A 22,739-nucleotide genomic window follows, 5' to 3' on the forward strand; every position below is an offset into this window, starting at 1 on the left:
TCCCACTCCTTCTTCCCACATTGATCTGAGAGGTCTCCCCCTTCCTATACATAAGGAATCCAATCTGCAGAAATGTGAATACCCACAAGAAAGTATCCACTTTCCTGTTAGCTGATCACAACCCCTCCAGAGAAACAAAGCCGAAGGTCTCCCTTCAGCCATACCTCCTAATGTAGGCAAGCTGTTCCCTTCACTACTTACCCAGCTTATGCACAGTCTCAAATTGATGTTGTTAATGCAGTGACAGATGCACAAGGTGCCATTAGTGGGTCTTCTTAAAAGGAAGCATAATTTTTACCCATCAAGATCCTTTTACCACGCTGGTGCTTGCAACCCTCACTGGGGAATAGAGTCACAGCAGGGAGCTGGTCCTAATTTCAGCAGGATCTTGTGGAAATGCAGTGACAACAGATGCTTTCTGGTTTGGGACTGGTTTGAGTCCGAGCATCCATGTTCATGGCAGGTTTGCCTCTCCCTGCACTGAGGTTGGGTTTGGTTTTGGGTTATTTGGTTAGTTTGCAGGGTCGAATCCAATGCCTGCACTTGTGGGTGGGACAATTCGGATGGGCTTTACTGGAATTGCATTAGAGGTGTGGTGACTTTGCCAGGTGAAAGGTACCTGTCCCAAGCAGGGACTGGGGCAGCATCTCCATAAGCGTGCTGGAAATGGGGCTTAGGAGAAAGTCCCTCAGTAACACAAGCTGGGAGCACAGTTCCCCTGCCCTTGAGTAGCTGCCTTCCCTCGGAGCCCGCAGACAAGGGGACAATTAGCGGTGCGTGCAGAGGGCTGAGTCTCTGTGATGTGGTGGTTTGCCTGCCGGGTTCTCTTCTGAGGTCAGGAGCTCATTTTGGATCATGCAGCACTGGGCAGCTTTCAGATGGAAACAGTTTTTGGTAGAGGCCATCATTACAGGCTGCACATGAGATCATTTAATCTTCAATAGATACTTAAGGAAGTCTCCACAAGGCTGGCTGTTGAGCACAGCTGCACATACGTGCATGTGAAGGGGGCTACTAAAAGAGGAGAAAATAATTACCCCTATTCCCCTCCTCTGAGGGGACTGTCCCCACGGTGGGCTCTGTTCCATTGTGTCAATAAAACCGGAACTGACACTATCAGTTGAATTTTTAAAACTGCTTTTCAATCCGCAAACATTCAAGGGAATAACTGTTCTCTGTCAGACCACGTGCACTATTTAAAATGCGTTGTAGTGGGCGGGAAGGCCATGGTGGGGAAATCAGTGCCAGAAATGGCTTCTGCAAAGCTGGCAGCTTAGAAGAGGAGCCTTGGGAGAGATCTCAGTACTGCACGGTGTGCTGCAGAGAATTCAGGTGCAAGCTACAAGAATTTTCTCATTGGAAACCCCTTCCAAGAGGCAGGCAAGCTTGCCAGGCACCAGATGTTTGTGACTAGTTACAAAGAGCTGCAGTCAGAGCCCTTTAGATGCAAGCTTCTTTTGTGAGCACACTTGTGGTTTGCTGGCTGCTCCCTAATTAAGCTGAGCCTGGAGGAGAGGAGGCTCAGGGATCTGCATCCATTTCAGCCGTGTGAGTCTGGAGAAGGTTTGTTACCATTTTTATTGACCGTGAGGCTGGTGCTGTGGAGTTTGCACACAGCAGGAGGTCGGGACAGTGTCAGAGTATTTGAAAAATGCCGGAGGCTCCTGATAAAGAGGGGAGCGTGTTTTGTGAATGAAACATCGGGGATTGCTTCTGGCTTGCTCACTCATGGCCTGGGTGTGGGGGGCTGAGTTAGTGCTAGGCACTAGGCCATGCTCTGGTCCTTTGTGCTCAGGGAGCCTTGCCTGAGCATCCAGTGGAAGGACCATACATTTGGGAATCCCTGGCAGTAACAATGCTGTTGTTGGCTCCTGTATTGCCCTGCAGCTCAGGACAGAGAGGGCTGCTGAAGGGCAGCACTGGTGGTTGGTGTACAGTGCACTCTGAATTATGGTAGCTAAACAAACATGCCCAGATAGTACCTTCTGGAGCAATTCCAAATCCTGGGGTTGGGGTACTGGCTCCCTGGTACTGTTTGCTGGCTGCTGTGCCCAGAAGACCTGGACTTGGCACTGAACTGGAGAGAGTGCTGAGACTGGGTGTACTGTGGGGACACGATATGAACCATTTTTGCATTTGATCTATTAAGATCCAAATATAAATGTGCAGGAGTCTCCTTTTCTTTCCTTTTTCTGTGTGCTGAAGCACCTGAGCTGAGGCACAGGCTGAATGGGTCACCCAGTGATGCACACACTCTCAGGGGTTTCAGACATCACACTGGGTTGCTGTTCAGAATCAAACCATCTGCAGAGGTCTACAGGGATCTACCTGCTGTTTGCTCTCTTTGATGACCTAGAGGGGATTTACAAAGGAGACAGAGACAGACATTTCTCAGAGGACCCGGTGAGAGTATAAGAGGCAACAGACACAGGTTGCAAGGTCGCAGCAAGGGAAATTCTGGGTAGATATATTAAAAAAATCCCAAACCCATCAGTGCAGGTGGTCAAAAACTAGGGCCGTGAGTAACCTGACTGAACTCTGAAGTTGGCCCAACTTTGAGCAGGAGGTTGGACTAGAGACCTCCAGAGACCTTTGTGACCTGTATTTTTCTTTGATTCTAAACATCTAATAAATGACCAACTGTAATTGCTGTTGGACTTGCTGACCTATATGGCGTCTCCCAGTCCTTCAAGTCTTGCCGCTTCCTAGATGATTAATGCCTTGTTAAATCACAGGATGCAGAAGGAACAATCATCCCTCCAAATGCACAGACTACCACCCGAAACTGGATGCTCTGAATGGCTTGTAAAAAAAGGCAGGGAAATAATGTGGCACGTTTCTAACAGCCCAAATGCAAGCCCTCCCTTGCCTATGCTATGGGCAGGAGCCAGCACTGGATGACATCCTGATACTACAACTGGTACTAAACAATGGAACTAAAACAATGACAGTATTTTCACGCAGCTTGCATGAGTGCAGCTACAAACTCCCAAGTCTTTTGTCTTGCAGTTTAAAGACAAACCAAACATAACGAAAAAAAATTTCCTCCTTGGAAATGTAATTCCCTCCCCTGAACAAACCAGCAAGCAAAATTCTAGGAGTTGAGTTATGCAGGAGGTCAGGGTGGAGGTTGTGAGCGGTCCCTTTTGGCCTTAAACTCTGTGGAAATCACAGCTCCAGAGAAGTCAATGGCTGTTTTGTCCCAGTGACTTCAGTGGGGCCACGGTTTCCGGGCATGGATTTGTGTTCTGCCTCAAGCCAACCCTGCTGCCATCAATCATACCTCTGTCAAACTAGTTGGAGTGAACGAGGAAGGATTTGGTCCAGGCAGAACAGCACCATCTTAGCTCAAACAAATGAGCTCTTGTTTCAGGGACAGATTTACCAAGAGATTTCCGTGGGCTGTCACCTGTGAATTAGTGTGACCCATTGCTGAGGGTGCCCCTGGGTCATGAGGTGGTGATGCTGCTGCACCATAACCAAGCTCTCCATCCTGCCACACTTCCATTCATTCCTGTATTTTTATTAGTTTGGGGTATTTTTTTTCCTTTCGCTTCCCAAAACAAAAAAATAAAAGGCTTCCTGTGTGATTTGATGTGGGAAGCAACCCCACCAATGATGTTCCCAGAGGCTTGCCATCCTCCCTTCCCCCATGGAATGAGAGAATGGTTTGGCTAAGCGGGACTTTTAGTGGTCTGTCAGCAATCCCAGCTCACTATCTAATTACTTCTTCGCTTCAGTCTTCAGAACTCTTTTCTTGCCAAACAGACAAACAATTTCTGGTCCAATTTGAGATCCCTTTTGCTGTGTACTGTTCTTATGGGATCACACCGCCCCAGCAAACAATTCTGGCTTGACCAAACACACAAATTGCGTCTAGTTCTATATAATCACCACTCTGCATTCATTTCCATTATCCAGACACAATTCCCTATTAAATTTCAAAGTGATTTATTGGCTCAGAGAGGCAGCAGAGCATCAGATCACAGAGGGAAGAGCTGCTATTTGGACAAAGTGTTATTTGTCTGCATAATGCAACTTGATATTTGTGTCTATAACTGTACACAGACTGGGACTTTGGCTTTATATTCAACCAAATATATATATCTCCACCTTCACTGCACATACATATCTGCTAGATGCTGTTAGATATTGCATTGCTGTCACCATGCTGTGTGTGTCTAAATCAGGAGAGGTCTACAGAGAACCTTTTTTTCCTGATTGTTGTAAGTTAAATTTTCTCCCTTTTATTCCCTGCAAGCAAATCAAAGTGACTGGATCTTTCTGCATTGAAGAGCTCTCCTTTCTGGCACAATATACTATGTATTAAATGAAGGATGCCTGGTCTATAGCCTGTGAATCAGCTGTGGCACCCTAGAACCAACCATTGCTGTTACTCTCTTTCCTAAGGATCCTTGTGTCTTTTCTAGTGGCATGGCTAAGTATGATCTCTGTTCTTGGAACCAAAACACAGGAACCACCATTTCCATCCCACACTGCTATGGCAGTGCACATTATGAATTAGGCTGTGTGACTAAAAACCCTCCTGTGATGCAGGGTGTCTGCTTATGGGGTGCCATAGCAGCAGCAATCCCATGGAGAGGGTGATGGGCTGCGGTGCCCGACCTTCTGAGCCTCCTGCCCAGGCCACTGCCTCTTATCCATAGCCACTGAGTAATGGGGCCCCTGCCTGGCTTCATCTGATGATAAAAGTGCCCAGACCTTTAGAGTTGGGAGTCCTGGTGAGCCAAGAGACAGCATCAGAGCAGGGTGGGGTGTGGGGGAGTTTGCCACCACTTCAGAGCCAAGCATAAGTGCTCAAGGAGGTTTCAATCTCGCTCCAGATCTCCACCCTAACTCCGGGGCTCTGAGGTCCAATTTGTTTCACTTTGTGCTGTCGGAGTAATTTGTCTTTGCATCTTGTTGAGGTTCCTGCTGTGTGCTGCAGAATCATTTAAGACTTGGCTGCTGCTTTTATAGAGAATTACTATTTAAGACCCGAATACGGCAAAGCACTTAAGAGCAAGGGAGTTTTACTTTGATGGGACTACTCCTATATTTAATGATAACCATGGGCTTGACTTGGCTGGATCATGGGATGGGATGTCATGTTGTAGCCTTTCTGAATGTAAATTCTCACAGAAAACCCTGGGGGACTGTATGTCCGATGGTATCACCAGAGCACACCAAACCACCAGAATAGTGCTGTTCTCCTGAGAAAGCAGTAGTGCCTTAGACTGTGTATTAGGGTTTGCAAGTTGATCAAACTACTTATTTAACTACATATCAGAAACTACTGTATGAATTTAAGAAGTTGTTTTACGTAAAGAATCTAATGTCTGAAATCAGCTCTGTTTGGGAGAGACACTGAAGCAAATTTTTATCAGCTTTTATGAGAAGGAGAAAAAGTGGTGATGATGACCTATACCTAACTGTTACTTCATGCCAAATTCCATGCAGCTGAACTCCTTCCAACTTATTTTGAGCTATGAAGCTTTTGTCTTGCTCCACAAAGTTATTGTGTAGGTTAATGGCGATTTCTTTGGCTGCTGTGATGTATCCAATGTGCACCTATATCCAGCTCCTACAGCAAGGCTGTAGGATACTGATTGTGGGTCAGATGGTGAATGGGGTTGGGAACCGGTCGAGGTTGAGTGACCACTTTTTTTTGGCTGGGTTCTGCTGAGCCAGTCTGATCCCTTCTCTGGAGCAGTTTCCTTCCCAACTGCACAGTGATACCAGGATGACTGAGGAAGGGGCCCAGGGGAAGAAGTGAGCAGCGGTGGCAGGATTGTGATGGGGGAGGAGGGTGGTGAAGGCCACTTCAGCTGATATTGCTGCCAAAAGAAATGTTCACTCAATCACAGCCCTGTGGCATGTCCAGCCAAATCCTGTGGAAATACTCAGTGTCAGGGACAAAATCCTGCTTTCCAGCCCAGTGTGCTCTGATACGATTTATTCATATCCCAGTGTGTTTGGCAGCTTTTTGGCACAGTGAAGGAAGTGGTAAGGCATGGAGTGGTGGGTGCTGAATAGGGAAGTGCCTGGTGCTGGATGGTAAACACCCCAAACTGAGGGCAAGCAGCAGCAAAAATGGTGCTGGTGAGAACATGGTCCCTGTGTAACAGAGATGGAATAAGACATTTCAGCAGGGAAGGTCCTTAACTGTGGCTGCTCTTCAGCAGTTGCAAGTCTGGGTCTTACATTTTGATAAGTAAGGAAATTGGGTGAGCAATCTCTTTCCATGAGAAGAAACAGCATGGTAAGGAGCCTTGCTTTGTGTATCCTCCCTCCTCCCGTGCTCCACATTTCAAAATACTAAACCAAGACTGAATTACTGCACTATAAAATGAGTTGAACCCGCCGTGACCTGAAGACTGGTTCAGTTTACAGCCAAGTCCATAATCCAAAAAGCATGAAGGATCAGCAACGGGAAGAGAAATAAAAGCTCAGAGCAGAAGGAGTCAGCAGGTAGTCCTTAACAGTCCGCTAATCACAGTGAATAATTTATTACAGCAATGCCACTGAGACTCCACTAGCTTTTAAACCATTATTTCCTGGAAATGGTTTCTGCTTCTTCTGTATCATTTGTAAATCTGAAATGTTTCATCCCTGTCTGCAATGCAAAGATGTTTGCAATGGTCTTAGGAAATGATGACATTCCAAGAGGAGCCCAGTGAGACACTAGTCCAGCACACTCTCTGATCCCACCTGATTCTGGATGCCCTGGAGAAAGTCCAGCCCTTTCTGAATACACCCTGTGGCTCAGCAGCATGCCAGGGAGAGGAGTGATACACATGCTCCATACCTTTGACAACAGAAACCAACTTGCTGCCAAATCAAACACCCTCCTTGAACATAAGGGTTTATAACCGCTCCCAAAATCCTCTTTGAAAATAACCAAGTCAGTGCTAAAACCTTGGATGAAGGGTCACACTTTTAGCCCTATCTTTAACCCTTCTAAACTCTTGGCCTCTGCTGTACCATGTGGCAAGGAGCTGTGCAAGTGAATTGGGCTCCCTGTAACTGATTTGAATTTTGTGTTTCTTTTGCCTTTTTGAGTGTCCCAGTGTTCAGGGACAGGGACCAACTTGTCAGGTTCCTCCTCCCCATCATTCACTAGTTTCTGTACATTTCACATCAATCCCTACTTTATGCTTTTTTAAGTTACTGGTCTGTCATTCCTTCACCGCAGGAAGCACAAGTTTAACCACTCTATCAATGCAATTACTGACTTGACAATGCTTCATTATGCCCTAAAGCAGAGAGGATCTATTTGTTCTGCCATAAAGCAGCTCTTAATTAGGCTATTGCTCCTCCTGTGTAAATATCCCATTTTGCCTCTGGAATTGGGAAAGTTCACTCTGCCTCTTGTTTGGAAAAGGCCAAGTGGCATCAGACAGCAATCTTTCACTTTCTGGACACAGTTAATGTGCTGATTACTTTGCTCATGCTTTTGACAAGCAGGTGATTTCTCTTTGATCAAACACTTAAAGCTACTGACTTTACTTGTGCTTTGTATTGCTTGGTAGGATGGGTCCAGCTCAGCTCTTGTTGTTGCATGTTTAAATTGGAAGTCAATCTTTACTTTGGATTCACAAAAACACTACAAACTGCAGATTAAATTTTTCTGTAATGAGAATCCACAGAGTGTTGTGGAGAGTTTATGGCAAGGGACAGAGCATTTTCATAGCATGCTTCATTTCATCCCAGAGAAATGCTGGGAGGAAATGGCAGAAACTGATGTTTGTCTGTCACAGGGAAGTTTGTCGAGCTACATTCATGTCTGACATTTGGGATGCCTCACATTTTTTTTCCAAAAAGTCTTTATTCCCTTTGGGTTCTCTTCAGTTAACTAGATAATGTGAGCAGTGATAATGTTTATGAGTCTGAGAAAAAAGGCTCACCTTAGGTTTCGTTTCCACTAGCTTTCTAGAGAAGAAAATGGGATAACACTATATAGAGGTATTTCTTACAAAGTAACTAAACACTCCCAGACTCTCCTTTAAGGTCACTTCATTTTTGGTGATAAGTTAAACATTTTCTCTGCCTGTTTATTGGCCATATGGAAGTTCTTTGGCTGACTTTGTTAATCATTCGCTCTTCAGCTTGGAGTTAATCGTTTACTAACTGTTAGGCTGTGTGCACTAAGAAATGCCTTTGGGCTCTTAAATCAGTGGGAATATCTCACTAGAACAACAGAGATATGCCTAACGTTACTACTTGGGCGTGCAGATCTCACAGCTCCAGGCTACCCTGCTCCTCGGTGTACAGGTCTCTGGGGATGGAGTGGAGTTACACCCCTGCCTGCTGGTTCAAATGGACGCACACCACTCACAGACAAATGGTCACACGGGGGGCTGCAGTGCCTTGTGCTGTCTTTGTAATTGCTCTGCAATTCAAGCGAAAAACCCTCTAATGACCCTCCTCTGAAAACGATGGGTTTCGTCACCACAGCCTCAGCATCTTGTAGGAGAGTGGTGCTGGCACATGCTGCCTGAAGACCTGGTTCCAAAGAATGTGCTTGGTTTATCATGAATACTGGATGGTGCTGACCCAAGACGGGCAGAGCCCAGCAAGGCAATGACTCCTGTTTTTTTTTGTTTTGTTTTGTTTTGTTTTTTTTCCCTTTTCAAGGCAGACTGAGCCTGAAGGCTGTTCTCTTCCCAGGGAAGGGATTGTCGAAGCTAAGTTTACACACAGGGAGATGGATTCTGCCCACCCTGGATGCTGCACACTGCTGCTACACAAACGACATTGGTTCTACAAAGCCAATACCAGACTTCCAGAATGTCTCAGAATATGGTTGGCAGGACAACAGCCATCTTTCCACACTTGATACTCCCTTCCTCTTGGTCTGCTGGAGCGATGGATTTTGTGAAGCACACCGAAACTTTCGTAATTATTTAATATCTAACACTGAACTGATAAGAACCAAATCTGCATTTAAAAAGGTAACATTCAAGAGGAAGTTTTTGGCAGGGCTTGTTGAGTCTGTGAGCTAGCCCTGAACATACAGAAGCAAAAGGATAAGCTTCCAAGTGATGGCTTTGTGGGGCTTCAGGGATTCTGCAGACTTCAAGCATAGGCAGGAAGGAACATAAAAATAGAAGCACAGAGACACATTAGTCTCTGCAGCCCAGGTACAACTGCATTCCAGTTTAATAGCCCTGCATTCCCATCTGAACCACCTAGGACTGGGTGCTAGATACCCATCTCAGCTGCATCCCCTATGATTCTGGAGGACTTAAGCCTGAATGAGAATAGCACAGGCAGGAGCAGGTTCTGGCCCTGCATCAGCCTCAATTCTCCTCTCCAGTCTCATCCAACTTGATGACAAACCTGGTTAGTTTTCTAGACACACATGGCTGATTTACTCCAGCAATTTCATAAAAACATGGTTTTGAGTGACTGCTAATGGGATGGCCCAAGATAGGTTCAGCTGCTTAGTGTGGGTTACAGTTTTCCTTGCAAACAAAATAAGCATGGAATTCTATCTAAGATGACATATAGAAAAACATTACAATCTCTCTTATAAGACAAGTAAGTTTGTTATATGCATTTAATATAAATGTCTTGGTTTCAGCTGGTGTCTTGCTACAATTTGCTGCTTGGGTTTCTTCCAGGGAGATTTATTTTTCCATTGCAATTTTTCAATTTGTTTCTGGCATCGACAGTGTGCATGAACAAAATAATAAGGATCAGAAAAGACATAATCTCTTTTCCTGTCCCCCACTAATTTTACCTTGCAGAAAGTTCAGTCAGGTTTGCCCCTCCCTTTTGCACGGCAAGGGCTTGAACCAGCCCATGCTGTTGTAGTGAAATGAATCAGATACTATGGTGAGCTGCTCCCAGATACCAGGGTTATCAAGTGCAATTTTGCAATCTAATTAGCAGAGGATTAAACACTGTGCCTTGCTGAGGCAGTTGAGCTGCTCTTGCCAGAGGGGTTTTACCACCTGTGTAGGGTAAGAAGTCTTTTTACTTGCTCCAGAGCAGGTAAAATCACTCCATGGAGAAGTAACAAAGTCTCAGCCACTCTGTCCAAGTCCTGTCCTTGATTTAGGCTGTTCATTTTGGAATAGACCTGCCAACAGATGGGGTTTGCAAGCATCATATAACAAGAGAAATGCTCATCTAGGCTATCTTTTCACTCCTGTGGTCTCTGGATTGTGGTAATGGACAAATTCTAGCCCGGAAATTCCTGCTCTCCCTTCCCACCCAACCTTCCCTCCTAGATTTATGACCACTTCTGCTCAGCCACAGAAGTTCTTCGTGGTTTGTACATAAGGCAGCACCACTGTTTTGGATCTCCTGGATTTCATGCTTAACTTGCTGAGACAAAAAAAACCAAAAAACTTCCTAATACAGAGAAAATTGGAACCCTATTTTTTAGGGTTACACTTGCAGAAAAAGGATTGGAGATGCCTAAAGGTCCTGCTTTGACAGACAATGTGAGCACTGGAGGTAGTTTAGTGGGGACACAGAGAGGCTGGTCAAGATGTTATCAAGCTCTAAATCCAATGCTACAGATTAGATCACCCTGAGCAGCTGAGAAAGGAAGAGAAAGCTGAAAAAGGAGGCTTGGCTCTTCTAATGCAAAAGTCTGTGTCCTCCCATACAGTCTGAGCACCAAACCTCTCCTCTCCTTCCTTCTGATGCTCCTCACCAACCAGATCATCCCAATGGGGTTGACAATAATTGCTATAGCTTTTGAATGGCTGAGTCCTGTCATGGCAGGGGCACTGTTTTCTTCCAAAGAAATGTTTCTGTTCCTAAGACTGACTTCTGAAGGCATCTTTAAAGGACATGACTTCCCTGGGGTGTTGGCACTACTAGAGATATGTGGGTGCAAACACCTAGCCTAGGCATGTTTTAAACTATCACATGTGTGAGTATGGCTTGCCCTGCAGGTAATGATTGATCCCAAAGAGATGTGTCTTTTAGAGCACAGATGTTTTGTGAAGACCTCCTTACTCTTCTCATGCTTTCCTTCAGTGAATAAAAAGCCCCATTTATAGCCTTCAGCGAATAAAAGGCTAATTGATCCACCTGTTGTCTCTTGCTGCCTCCTTAGCAGTTCAGCTTTCTACAAAACATTGATTATAATGTCTATTTTAATAGAAGATGCTCTCTGTGAGCACCAGGCAATATCTAACTTGAATGCATCCAGAGGAGGCGAAAGGGGGAAGAAGGGGAGGGGACCTTGGCATAGAGACAATGTGAAGAGAAATCCAGTATATTAATTCACGGTGGAAGCTTTTGCATCCACAGAAGAGCTGCCTAGTAGCTTCAAGTCATGCAGTTCTGCAGCCTGCTAGGAAGCCTGAAGCCTTGTCCCCTGATGTCCCCACGGGTTTCCAGCACAACAGATACTGCTGCTAACACGCTGTGAGTGCCCACCTGCAGGGCCTGTGCTCAGGGATGAGACTTTCCGTATTAGACGGCGTCTTAGGTAGGAAAACCAGAACACATGGGTCCACCTCATAGGATAGGCTCAGGGAATCAAAACCTCCCAAATCAAGAGGACGTTACTTCTCTGGATTTTTCACAGGCAATTTGGAAGGACTGAGACAAAGCCCGGTTTTCAGATGCATTGAAAACTTCACTGAAAATACTAACAAAGAGACCAGAATGGCTAGTCCTCACTGACCAAACTCTAGCTTTTGTTACCATATCTATGTGTGCCATGACTTGGTTTGTAAATTGCTTCAAAGTAATGTTCCTAAATAAATCAGATAGGGGACACAAACTTTTTAATGCCTTTTTTATTTAGGAATGTGAAGAAAGTTGACTTTTCCTCCCGGTCTGACACTTACTCTTCAGTTAGTAAAATTGTTGCTTTTCAAATGTAACGCTAGTCCTGAGAAAGCCATGCAATTTTTTTTTGTAATAAATGGAAGCAGCTTTCCTGTCTCTTATACCCTCTCTTTCTCAGATCATTTATGGCTTGGCAGTACAGTATCAAGGGTTGGCTGAGCACCCCTAATCCTGCCATAGCCAGAGAATGGAAGGTCTCCAGCTCCTGAGAGGATCAGTCCTTCAGTTGCCATTATGTTTTATGAACCACACAGAAAAAGGAGCATAAGTTGCAAGATTAAGTGATGCTTATTTCCCCCCAAACCCACAACATTTAATAAATTATGAACTACTTTTGTCCATTAGTTCTTTGCAGATGTTCAGACAAGTTTGGGAGAAAGTGAACATCCTTCAAAATCACATGAATCAATGCCAGCATTTGGTGTACATCACACCCTCGACTCGAGCTATAACATGTGTGGCAAGCCCAGACCTTGATAGAAAAGTAAACAACTTACCTTTCTTGGTTTCACTTTGTCATGGTAGTCATATTGAAAAATCCCCTTGTAGCTAAGTCCTAACCACCATGGAATTCCCTGCTTGTCCTGGAAGAGAAAACGGAGTTACATTGAATAGGATGGTGAAATGCTGGAGATTTCCTAGGTTGTTGTTCAAGGTGAATATTTATTTCTAAGCAATATCTTTGAGTGGGTGCTGTTAAATTTCCCTTTGCTAAATTCCCTCAAGTCACTAAACTCCGTGGTGTTTAGGAGAGATCTGTTTCACTTTTGGCCATGACATGTAAAACCATTTAAAATACATCACACGTGATCAAGTTACTCAAAATGCTGTCAGGGAAGGTGAGGAGGTTTGACATGAGTCCTCTATGCAGTGGTGCATCTTCTTTCTTTGCCCTGTAAATTATCCAGTCTGAACACTCAGACTGGAGAGAAAGGAAAGCAAATCACCCAGCTGACTTGAATTATGTGGAGGGATTTTAGCATTAGTCTTGAAAATGCAGCAGTAATGGGATCTGAGAGCTACCAAGTGATAAGGTCTGACAGGCTCGGACCCAACTGCTTTGTGTCTGAGTGTGCAATAAAATGGCCTTATGGAGTAATGGCTGATATCTGATCCCAGCCTCTGCAATTTACTGAGCTGGAGTCCTCAATGAAATTACATCTGTTCTGTTAATGTGATAGAGAGTGGCAGGGTAAAACGTAGCAAAATGAAAACCCCCACATCAGGCAGAAGCAGAACCTATTATGTGCAATATTTGCTGCCTCACTGCTACTCACTGCTGCTTACTGGTTGTGGGGAGCTCACTGGAATAGCTTTCCAGTGTTTGCAGGATTGAATATCAAGCCCAATCCAGCAGATTTGATCTCTTGATCTAGAGTAGTCCAAGAGATCTGGGTGCGAAGGGTGCTGGAGGGATCCTGTCCTCTGGGAAAAGATGAGGATAATGCTTTTTGCAAAATAATACACCTTATTCTGTGTACACATTAGCAGAAATAGACTAGAAACTCACGTCCTGGGACAGGTACAGTCGGATATTTGTGTTGTTATGGTACCTCATGTGTGCAAGACATTACAGATGCATGAAAACCCATATGATCTGCACACAGAGATAATGACAAAACACATCAAAACTTCAGTGGTGATAAATGAGGGAGTATGCTCTGGGGAGTGTGTATCTAGCCTTCTTTATATGTTTATTGATTTCTCTGCTTAAAAAAAATAACAACCCTATGCAGCTGGTCAGGCAAGGAAGTAATAATAATAATATGAGGCTGGAAGTTTTGGTGATAAATCATTGGACTAAAGAAATGAGGGATTTCATGAATACCTGTGTGGAATCCACGTATCTCATGTGAGGGGAGCTGCAGTGTGCAGATCATGGCTGGCCCTACCTAGTTGCTCATGTTTCTGCTGGCTGGGAAAAGTCTGACTTCCTGGAACTACAAAAAGGAGTGAAGCATCGTGTCTGCCAGAGATGGGTCTGGCTTGTCTCTTTGGTGGGGGTTCACTGGCATCACCAGAGCTTGCTGCTGCTTGTGCACTGAGCACCCCAGCACAATGGAGCTGCAAGAGTTTTATCTCCAAAAGCAGGATTTTCCTCTTTGGAGCTGTATTTACTAAACACGCACACAACAGTTGAAATAAGTTTATCCTACCACAGGAAGTGAAACGAGACTTTAGTAGCAGTGTATTGTATTCTGAAAGCAGGATGGCTGCTTGTACCTCTCTCCCTCCCTCTCCAACAACGGTTTAATTCAGTGAACAACCCTTCTTGTGGCACGTACCTTTACTGCATAATAATGCACTCCATATGTTGGGAGGGATTCTACAATGCTCATGTAACTGCAAAACAACACAGAAGAGAATAACACGTGTGAGAAGCTGAGAGGATGCTCTGAAAAAAAATGCTTTGATAAATAAATAGTTAAGTACATAATACTTAAAAATGAAGCAACATGAGATGGGAAGCATAGTTACATGTTGTATTTATATTTATTTATATTACCTATACAGTCCTCTATAAATGTTTTCTATATAAAACAAAGGTCACAAAGAAATCACACTTATTTCACTTACTTCACAATTGCTTGACCTCTTGTCTGACCATTTAGTTTCTTGTAATGTTCAATGACTCGATCCTCACTGGAAAGGAAAAAAATTGATATCTTATAAATTGGCATTATAATGACTAAGAGTCTCACCAAAAGGTGAAGAGATATTTCTGTTAACACAGCTACTGACTGAGGGAATCAAAAGATGCTAAGCAAACCCATCAGATTAGGGGATTTGGTGCAGCCTGGGGTAAACAAGCAGGAGTCACAGACTGAGAAAAGAAATGGTTTTCTAAGAGTTGGTTTTCTGGAAGAACTTTTTTTCCCCACAGACATGGTGCCTACTTGTACAGACTTTTCTCTCTCTCCAATCCTTTCCTTATCTACAAACGATGTCCATGATATTACATTGTGGGCAAACAGATTTGTGATGAAGCTGCTCCAGCTCTGCTTTACCCTGTTTGGTGCAATTTCTTTTCAAGCCCATCACGTCCTCTGAAAGATGGGCGAAACTGCTCAGAAATTGGTGGCCAGTAGCAGCCCTAAGACTCACAGATTACTCCTGCCTGTAACTGCACAAAACCACTTGCAGAAGCACTAGTGGAAGTACTCTGGAGCAATCTCTCTCAGCAGGGATTTAAGTTCCTAGTGTACACAGAGGCAACATCTGTATCAGCAGCTTAAACAGTGGCAGGGGATGTTTCCAAGGCACTCAAACTTGGGTCACTTGACTGTTAAAGTACTGATGTGCCTTTGCTTACTTTTTAGGTTTTACTAACTTGCATTCTCCCAGGCAACTCCTGGCTGTGCACTGGGAGTTGGCATGAGCCAGGCCCCGTTCCCAACACTGAGACTAAGATCATTTCATGTCTTAGAGAAGACGTGAACCATGTCTTCATGTGTTCCACAGTGAAACATGGAGGCTGTTCCACACCAGTGGGCCTCTGTGTTAGAGAACAGTCCTGAGTGTGTACTGATACACAGGCGAGATGGAGCACCCATGAGAGATCAGCATGACCCAAATGACAGATTGAAGAACATCATTCTTTCTTCTCCAGTGAATGGGCAGCAGGAGAGCACAGAACCAGAGCTATTTGATGCATACAGTCAGCTGTGCTAGCAAAGTATAAGCCAGGGATCCAACATAATGCCCACAGGACCAGCTCTGTTACGCTGGCAGGACAGAGTACTCAAGTCCTCAAGTCTAAACCCCATTTCTTGCTCTTTATGTTGTAACACCAAGAACAGGGAATCTGTTGAGTCCCCTGAAGATGCTGTACAGACCTTGCCAGCTCAAGAGGAGGGAAACCTAAACTATCTCTATGCCACCTTTGTGCCCTCCCTACCCAGCCCCACATAAGCTTCCAGCAGTATGGAGGTGTCTATCCCATGCCATCATGCTGTGTGTGGTTCAAGGCAATGCGCACTGGCATTCCCCCCTCCCTGCATTTCCTTGGTCCAGTGGGAGCCCCTAATGGGGCATTTAAAAGCAACCAAGGCTGTCCACCATGCAGTAATCCTTCCCCAGGCGGAACTGAAGCTATTTGCATTGCCTAGACCATGTGAAGGAGCACAGCGGGGTGCGATGGTTTGGTAGATGACCTCATCCCAACTGCTTAGAGATGCCCACAGGGGATTTTTGTGGAAAACTGCAAAGTGTTTCACTAGCCCGGCTAACACGACTGCATCTTTCCATTGCTGCCTTCCCCATATGTATCCCTGTGCCAGAGAGGACAGAATTTCTTTTAGAAAGAAAGCCAAAACCTCTGGAGCCGAAAGAATTTCTTTTAGAAAGAAGGGGCACAGGGGAGCCCAGGACTGTGCATCCCTGGTAATGAAGAGAGAAAGGAAGAGAACCAGAAACACCAACATAGGCAGCACAGAGCAACAGAGGTAGTCTGTTGGATTGTTGGCAGGACCAGCTGTTCCCCCACAAGCCCATCATTTGTCTGGAGGAACTGCTTTCTGTACTCTCACCAAGTGACTTCCCCCACTCATCCTGCAAAAATAAAAGGGCTCTTTCTGGGGCAAGGTTAAGCAATGTCCCACCAGCAGGCCATAGCAGGTACAGGGTGCTGACTGAGCCAGTGACAAATTACATGAGGAAAGGAATGGTCCAGCTCTCACAATAAATCCCTCAGCATAAATTTAATGCTTAGGAAATGATCTGTAAGCTGTAAATTCTACAGCTATGAAACCATATTCAGTGCACTGATCCAAGCAAGTACCACAGATGTTATGGGCGTGCACATGAAGGCAGAGCCTGGGTCTCCTGCCATGATTACCATAAACAGGATTACTTTTGGAGCAATAACTGAATTACATGAGTGTTCAGTACTGGAAGATCTCCAAAAAACATCATTCTTAATAAAAAAGATAGACAGAGAGGGCTTACAGCCCTTTGAAATTACCTCTTAAAATCATGATTACATGTGGATGCAATTCCTCTGCCTCAGACAAGAACAAACCAGGAGTGACTTCTTAGAAAACAACAGAGTTTCTCCAGTGGAAAACACTCAGCTTTGGTTTCCACTCTTGTGCAGTTTATTGCACAGATCAAGCTCTCATATTGCTGCCATTCTAGGAAAGGATACATGTACCTACAATGTGATTCCAGATGTGCTCTGCTTTCTTATAAATGATTATTATAAAATAATTGATATGGTCCCAGACCATGCTCCTGGAGTAGGAAAGCCAATCGATGGCCCATTTCCTTCAAAGGACAGAACAGATGTCAGGGAGCCTTCCTGAACAGTAGAATGAATAAAGTTATGTTTGTAGCCCATGCTAAAATGTGGGATAGTCCAGGCTCTATCCAGTTCTCTTAAACAAATGCCTCCATTGCTCTCTTAGGATACTGATGGTCTCCCTTTGTGTAATGTTTTGAGGTGTACAGACGTTAGGTTCCAGAAAAGTTATGATCCTTGTTTCTTCTTTCTTTTGGAAAAAAAAGTAAAACCTGAATTATCAATCGAGCCATGAATATTTAGGAGAGGGATCTGCTGTCTTTCACTCTTCTGCAGCACTGGGCTAGTCACACTTAAGGGAAAGAAACAGGTACTCCAGAGCATGATTCATCCAGTTTATCTTGGATGGCTTCCTTGGGAGGAAGTTACTGTTGCTTCTCTCCACTGACAGCAAAGGGAGCTGAGGGCACCCAGCTCAGACAGTGAGATCCACACTGAAAAAACCTACACAGTCAAATCAGTCCCACCTCAGCTGTGTGACAGAAGGTTGTCCAGCACAGAAGTCACTTTCTGCCTCCAGCTCTGGGACAGAGGGCTAAGCCCAGCATGTGCCAGGGAAAACAAGCAACATCATTCACGGGTCAAAAGGAGCATTAGCAGGGCCTATAAACATGCTCCCCTGTCATTTCAGCTGTTCATTCAAGGCGGCTGCCATGCTGCTACTGACAGCTGGGAGAGTGCTGGGACACTGCTGGGACCACCAGCTGACATCTCCTCTCCCCCTGCTCTGCCTTGCTGCTGTGTTGGTGACACAGAAACTCATTCACAGTGCAGGGCTGGCAGAGGATGCTTAACTAATGTGGAGACAGGGGGGCTGCCAGAGCACCATCGTCTGTTTGCCAGCTCATAAAACATTCCCCCCAAAGCTGCAGAAATTAGTATGTGGATGATATCCTGCAGCAGACAGTTCTGATAAAGATCTTTAGAACCGCCAAGAAATCCCTCCTGCCCCAGCAGCTTACAGGACTGGACAGCAGACAACTTGCGTGCAGATGCAGGCTCTGAGTTTCTCATCATGAGATCCAGATTTTCAAAGGTAATTGTTCCCTCCCTCTCTTCCCAGCACACTGAGCTGTTTTAAATAGCTGTCCACTCATTGCTGTTCCTTAGTGTTATTCTGCTTCTAACCTGATTTGTCCATTTTGATTATATTCCTGAATTTACTAATGTATTTATTTGCAGTCATACACTATCCCACAGAAGCAACCAGCATCTCTTTGGCCAAAGGACCAAGAGCAGGACCAGAGCCTCAGGTCTGTGCTGAACTACAGAAAATCACTAAATAGTGATTTTCAGCTGATATTTTCAGAGGTGGGTTTTCTGGCAACACTGGTGCTTTAGGCTGCTAAAAACAAGTTCACATTCAAGATCTTTGTGAACCTGAGAGAAGTCTGTCTTACACCTGGTTTGTTGAAAATTGTATTCTAGCAATTGGTTTTGTGCTGTTGCATTTCCTCCTGGCTTTCTTACTGACAACCCAGTACTGGGATGGTTTGCTGGGGAGGATCTGAACTGAGATAAAATCCAATGACAGTGGCTGGAAAGGAGCTCCATGAGTTAACACATTTTCTAAAGGTTATCTCCAGTCTCTCTGATTAGTTTTGTGTCTAAAATAATAAATACTGTCTGTTTTTTCCATGCATGGGCGAGAGAAATCAAAACTCCGGGGCCCAGCTCCTGGATTGTGTGGGAGGGCCAGAAGCTCAGCTTTCATTTAGAAGAAAAAGACACACAAACAAACCCACCAAAAAGCCCCTTTTTTTCTTCACCAGTAATCAGTGATGCCAACAGATGTTTGAGAACAAGATGTGGAACTGATTATTATGAACGTGTAGAGAGCAGGAAACAGCAACTTGATGATATAAAAATTAAAATCTTCAACTTTGTTGTGAAGTTCATAAACCCTCAGGAATGTAATACAGTGAAGCAGCAAGGGTATGGAACCAGGAGACTCCATGACGGTGGAGTCAGAGGCACAAACTGTGCTGATGTAAGAATCCAGGACTCATCCCACCGACTGTAATACATTTGGTAGGAGCAGTGGTGAGGCTTTTTCATGGTGTGTGATGGAAATGTTATGCCATTTCATGCAGACCTATTATAGCATCTTTTCAAAGGTATCACAGTATTCGCTTGATTATACATTTTATTATCTCTTAATCCATTTCAGCTGATAAAAATATAGTACAAAGTTCTTTTGTTTGTTTGTTTTAAACTAACTAGAGCCATTACCCATCCCACCTCTAACGTTTTAGAAGTTTCTTTCCAGATTTGGGAGATTCACTTGTTACTGTTTGTGCTTATGCTGAAGAACTGCAGCATAAAAGTGACTGCACGCAGAAAAGGACAGGATGAAATCTGTATCCATTATGATAACCTGCATGAAATGCAGAAATGCCAGAGAACACAGTTTTAAAAATCTGCTCCCTTAGATCACTGAAGTTTGATCTGTATTTTAGAGGCTTTTTGTCTGATTCACCAACAGCCTCTTCTTGAGAGCACTCAGCGTTTCAGAGGGTGTTTAGGACAAAGCCACCATTAAAAAATAATGAACTACTAATGTATAAGAGGCCTCTGAGACCTGGTTACTGACATGAAATCACAAGGGAGTCACAGGACTGTGGCCTCTGATTTTATTACCCCTTTGGCAACGCCACCTTCCCAACCTGTGACTTGTTCTCAGTCACAGGAGAGGCCCCCCCAAATTAAGTACAGCTGTAAGAAGTGTTGTACCTCGTGTATAACTGCAAATACCTTCTGAGCATGAATATTTTACACAGCTCTTTTTGCTATGTGGGCACTTTAATAAGACCTCAGGCCATGTTGCTGCTGAAGGGTCAGATTTGCTTTCCCTACCACTGCCTACTTGTTCCCACCACTCCTCTCGTGATGGCTTTTAGCTTGAGCTCCCAGTCTGTCAGTCAGCCAGGCCACCGTCTGTGGTTTTTTGGAAAAAGGAAAGAGATGCTCCAAAGAGGAAGACCATTCTTCTTCAATGAAATGGCAGCCTACATTTACAATTTTTCACAAAGACTGCATTTGGTTCTTAGAGAGAAACACCAGGACACTGTGATGATCCTCAGCTTTTGTGTTAGTGATCCTGATTTCAGCTGGGGACTCTGAATCTCTTCTGATGTTCTAAAGTTCTCATAAAGTGAGACCTCACAGACTAGCTGGCCCATGGCTTGGCATGAGCTACAGCTAATTCCAGTATTGCAGCCATGCTAGGAGAAGTGGATGACCTTCTTGGCAAAGGGAAGAACTGCAATCATATCCTATGAACTGTTTTATTTCCCCCCTGCCATCCTCAGATTTACCAAAATGCAGAAATTAAGAGAGTAGCAGACAAAGGAGTTCTCTCCACCCCCAGGCTTGCAGCCTAATGCTTTAAAGGCAAACATGAAAGAGCAGCAAGCAGAAAATCAAGTGAAAGCATCTCCCTTTTAATGAAAAGTCTTTCCCCAAATACTTTTGTATTTGCACAGATAACAGGGATATGCAGGGTGGCACAAAAAATCTATGTGTGGGGTGTATAAAATTTAATTGTGATCCTGCTCCTACCCTGGATTTAATTCCCAGTGCAATAAAGACAAAGCAAACAAGCACCTCCAAACATCACCTGGTTCATAGAAAAGGAGAAAATGTATCCCTTGTAGTTCATCTGTGCCACACAGAGAGGATTTGCAAGATGAAACTGGATCACTCAAAATAACACAGAGCAGTGCAATACATGACATTTCCAGACAGGAAAACTCTTCCACAGATACAAAGTAAATGGCACATTAGGCCTCTTGATTTCATCAGGACACCTGCATGTTTACAGTGAATTTTCTGACCCAGACATTGGGCAGACGGGGAAACTGAGGCCCAGCGTGGTGGTTCCACTTGTGTTAACTCATGCAGTGAGTCGGTGACAAACCCAGAGCTAGAAGGCAGGAATCTCTGCACCCCACTTCCACTCTCAGAGCACCTATTGCCAGAGCCAGGTCCTTCACAAGACACTGCAAAGCTGCTGAGCAGAGAGATACGTTACCAGTAGGCGAGGGAAGGATGCTCCTTCAGTGCCGGTGTCGGAAGGGCTGGCAGCTTCTTTAATTCATTCCTTACAACTTCATTGCTGAAAGAGAGTTCAAAAGGAGGATCAGACTACAAGAAAACAAACACAATATTTGATATGACCTGACCTAGCTGGCAGGCTGCTATGGCTGTACATCTGTTCCTCCTTAACAAAAGGCACTGGGGTTTCCTTTTTCTCCTCTCTTTATTTGTTTTATGGCAGCCCAGTTAACTTTTCCCTCTATTATCAAAATTGGAGAGAAGCTCTCCCAGATGGTTATGCTGAAGAGCTTCCTACCAATGACTGGACACAAAAGCCACCATGTCACATGTCATTGAGCAGGGTCCCACGGACATATTCATATACAGAAAAAATAAACAAGGGGAAGAGAAGAGAAAGTGATTCTTTCAGCTGCAATAAAACATCTTTATTTAGTGCATTACAAACTGCTGCAAGAAATAATGGTTTGCTTTCTTAGCATCCCAGGTTGTTCTTAGCCTCTTGCCCAGTGACCTGGTCTTTGTACAACATCTTCACTGCTAAGACTCCAGCTTGAATTTGTCCTGCTGCACAAAACCCTGCACGGGACCAGGCACAATCACCTTGCTCATTCTTCTCCCTGCAACCTCCAGTAGCCACACTGGCCAGCTGGAGCAGCATCACTGCACAGCAGAGAGCACGGAGGGCTCATGAAACGGGAAGCAGATTCTCACAGATGAAATGAAACCGTGGGATTTTCTCCTACAAACCCCAAATGCCTCCCTGACCACTTTTAAACACACAAGGAATTGCGTGCACATAAAAAAAAAAAAAAAGCCTCAAAGGCTTGGGAAGGAAGGCACTGCTGCTATTAACTTTTAAAATTGTAGAAATACACAGCCAAGAAGGCCAGACAGGACACTGAGGAGTGCCAAAGAATTCATGTTTATTGGCTTACTTTTTAGTAGAAGTTTTTTCTGCCTTCTTTTACCCTTTTGTTTTATCCTCCCCAAAAGTGTGGCTGTCCTGGAGCTGCAGAGAGAGACACCTCTTCCAGACCTCCAGATTTCCCAGCCCACTGGCTTCTCCCATGGGGCTGGTAGCCAGGCAGACAGGTAGTCTTGGCCTCTATAGCTGTAGACCAGACATCCTAACATCTGCAAAGACTCAAGGAGCCCTTGGACATTCCAGGACACCCTGGGTTTTGTTCTTCTTGCTGTGACAGTCTGTAGGATGGCTTGTAGAGAGGTGATCCTGCTTCAGTTGTAAAAATCTTCCCACAGCATTTCTCTGTTTGCACATCCCAGCAGCAGGCTCTGCCTGAGACCTCGGTGGGTTTGTCTTAATTGGAGTCTGCAGGTTAATTGCTAGGTTGGGCCATAGGGGTAAACCACTGACATAAATCCTGTAGCAGGCATTTTGGGCATGTCTACAGACATTTATTATTATGGTAGTTCCCTGACAATCAATTAAGTAGTTTTAAAACAGGACCACAACTTCTAGTCAAGACAAATCTGTGAGAGATGTCCAAGTCTCAATTAGGTTCAAATTTTGCAGAGTGAAGATGTGTAGAACAGCACTTAA

General features: G+C 44.5%; 1 protein-coding gene across 11 annotated transcripts in view; it reads right to left on the reverse strand.

Moving 5' to 3' along the window:
* The window catches only part of FRMD4A (FERM domain containing 4A), a 365,195-nt gene that overhangs the window by 43,421 nt on the left and 299,035 nt on the right, over positions 1 to 22,739 (reverse strand). For all 11 annotated transcript variants that reach the window (XM_050324260.1, XM_050324261.1, XM_050324262.1 and 8 more), the window contains 4 exons: positions 21,153 to 21,236; positions 14,398 to 14,463; positions 14,106 to 14,163; positions 12,318 to 12,404 (listed from right to left, as the gene is read on the reverse strand). In XM_050324260.1, the coding sequence (XP_050180217.1) occupies positions 12,318 to 12,404; positions 14,106 to 14,163; positions 14,398 to 14,463; positions 21,153 to 21,236 (295 nt within the window). The remainder of the gene's footprint in view (positions 1 to 12,317; positions 12,405 to 14,105; positions 14,164 to 14,397; positions 14,464 to 21,152; positions 21,237 to 22,739) is intronic.

This window comes from Myiozetetes cayanensis, unplaced genomic scaffold, assembly GCF_022539395.1.
Source record: "Myiozetetes cayanensis isolate MyiCay16 unplaced genomic scaffold, myiCay2020 scf3, whole genome shotgun sequence".
NCBI classification, from domain to species: Eukaryota; Metazoa; Chordata; class Aves; order Passeriformes; family Tyrannidae; genus Myiozetetes; species Myiozetetes cayanensis.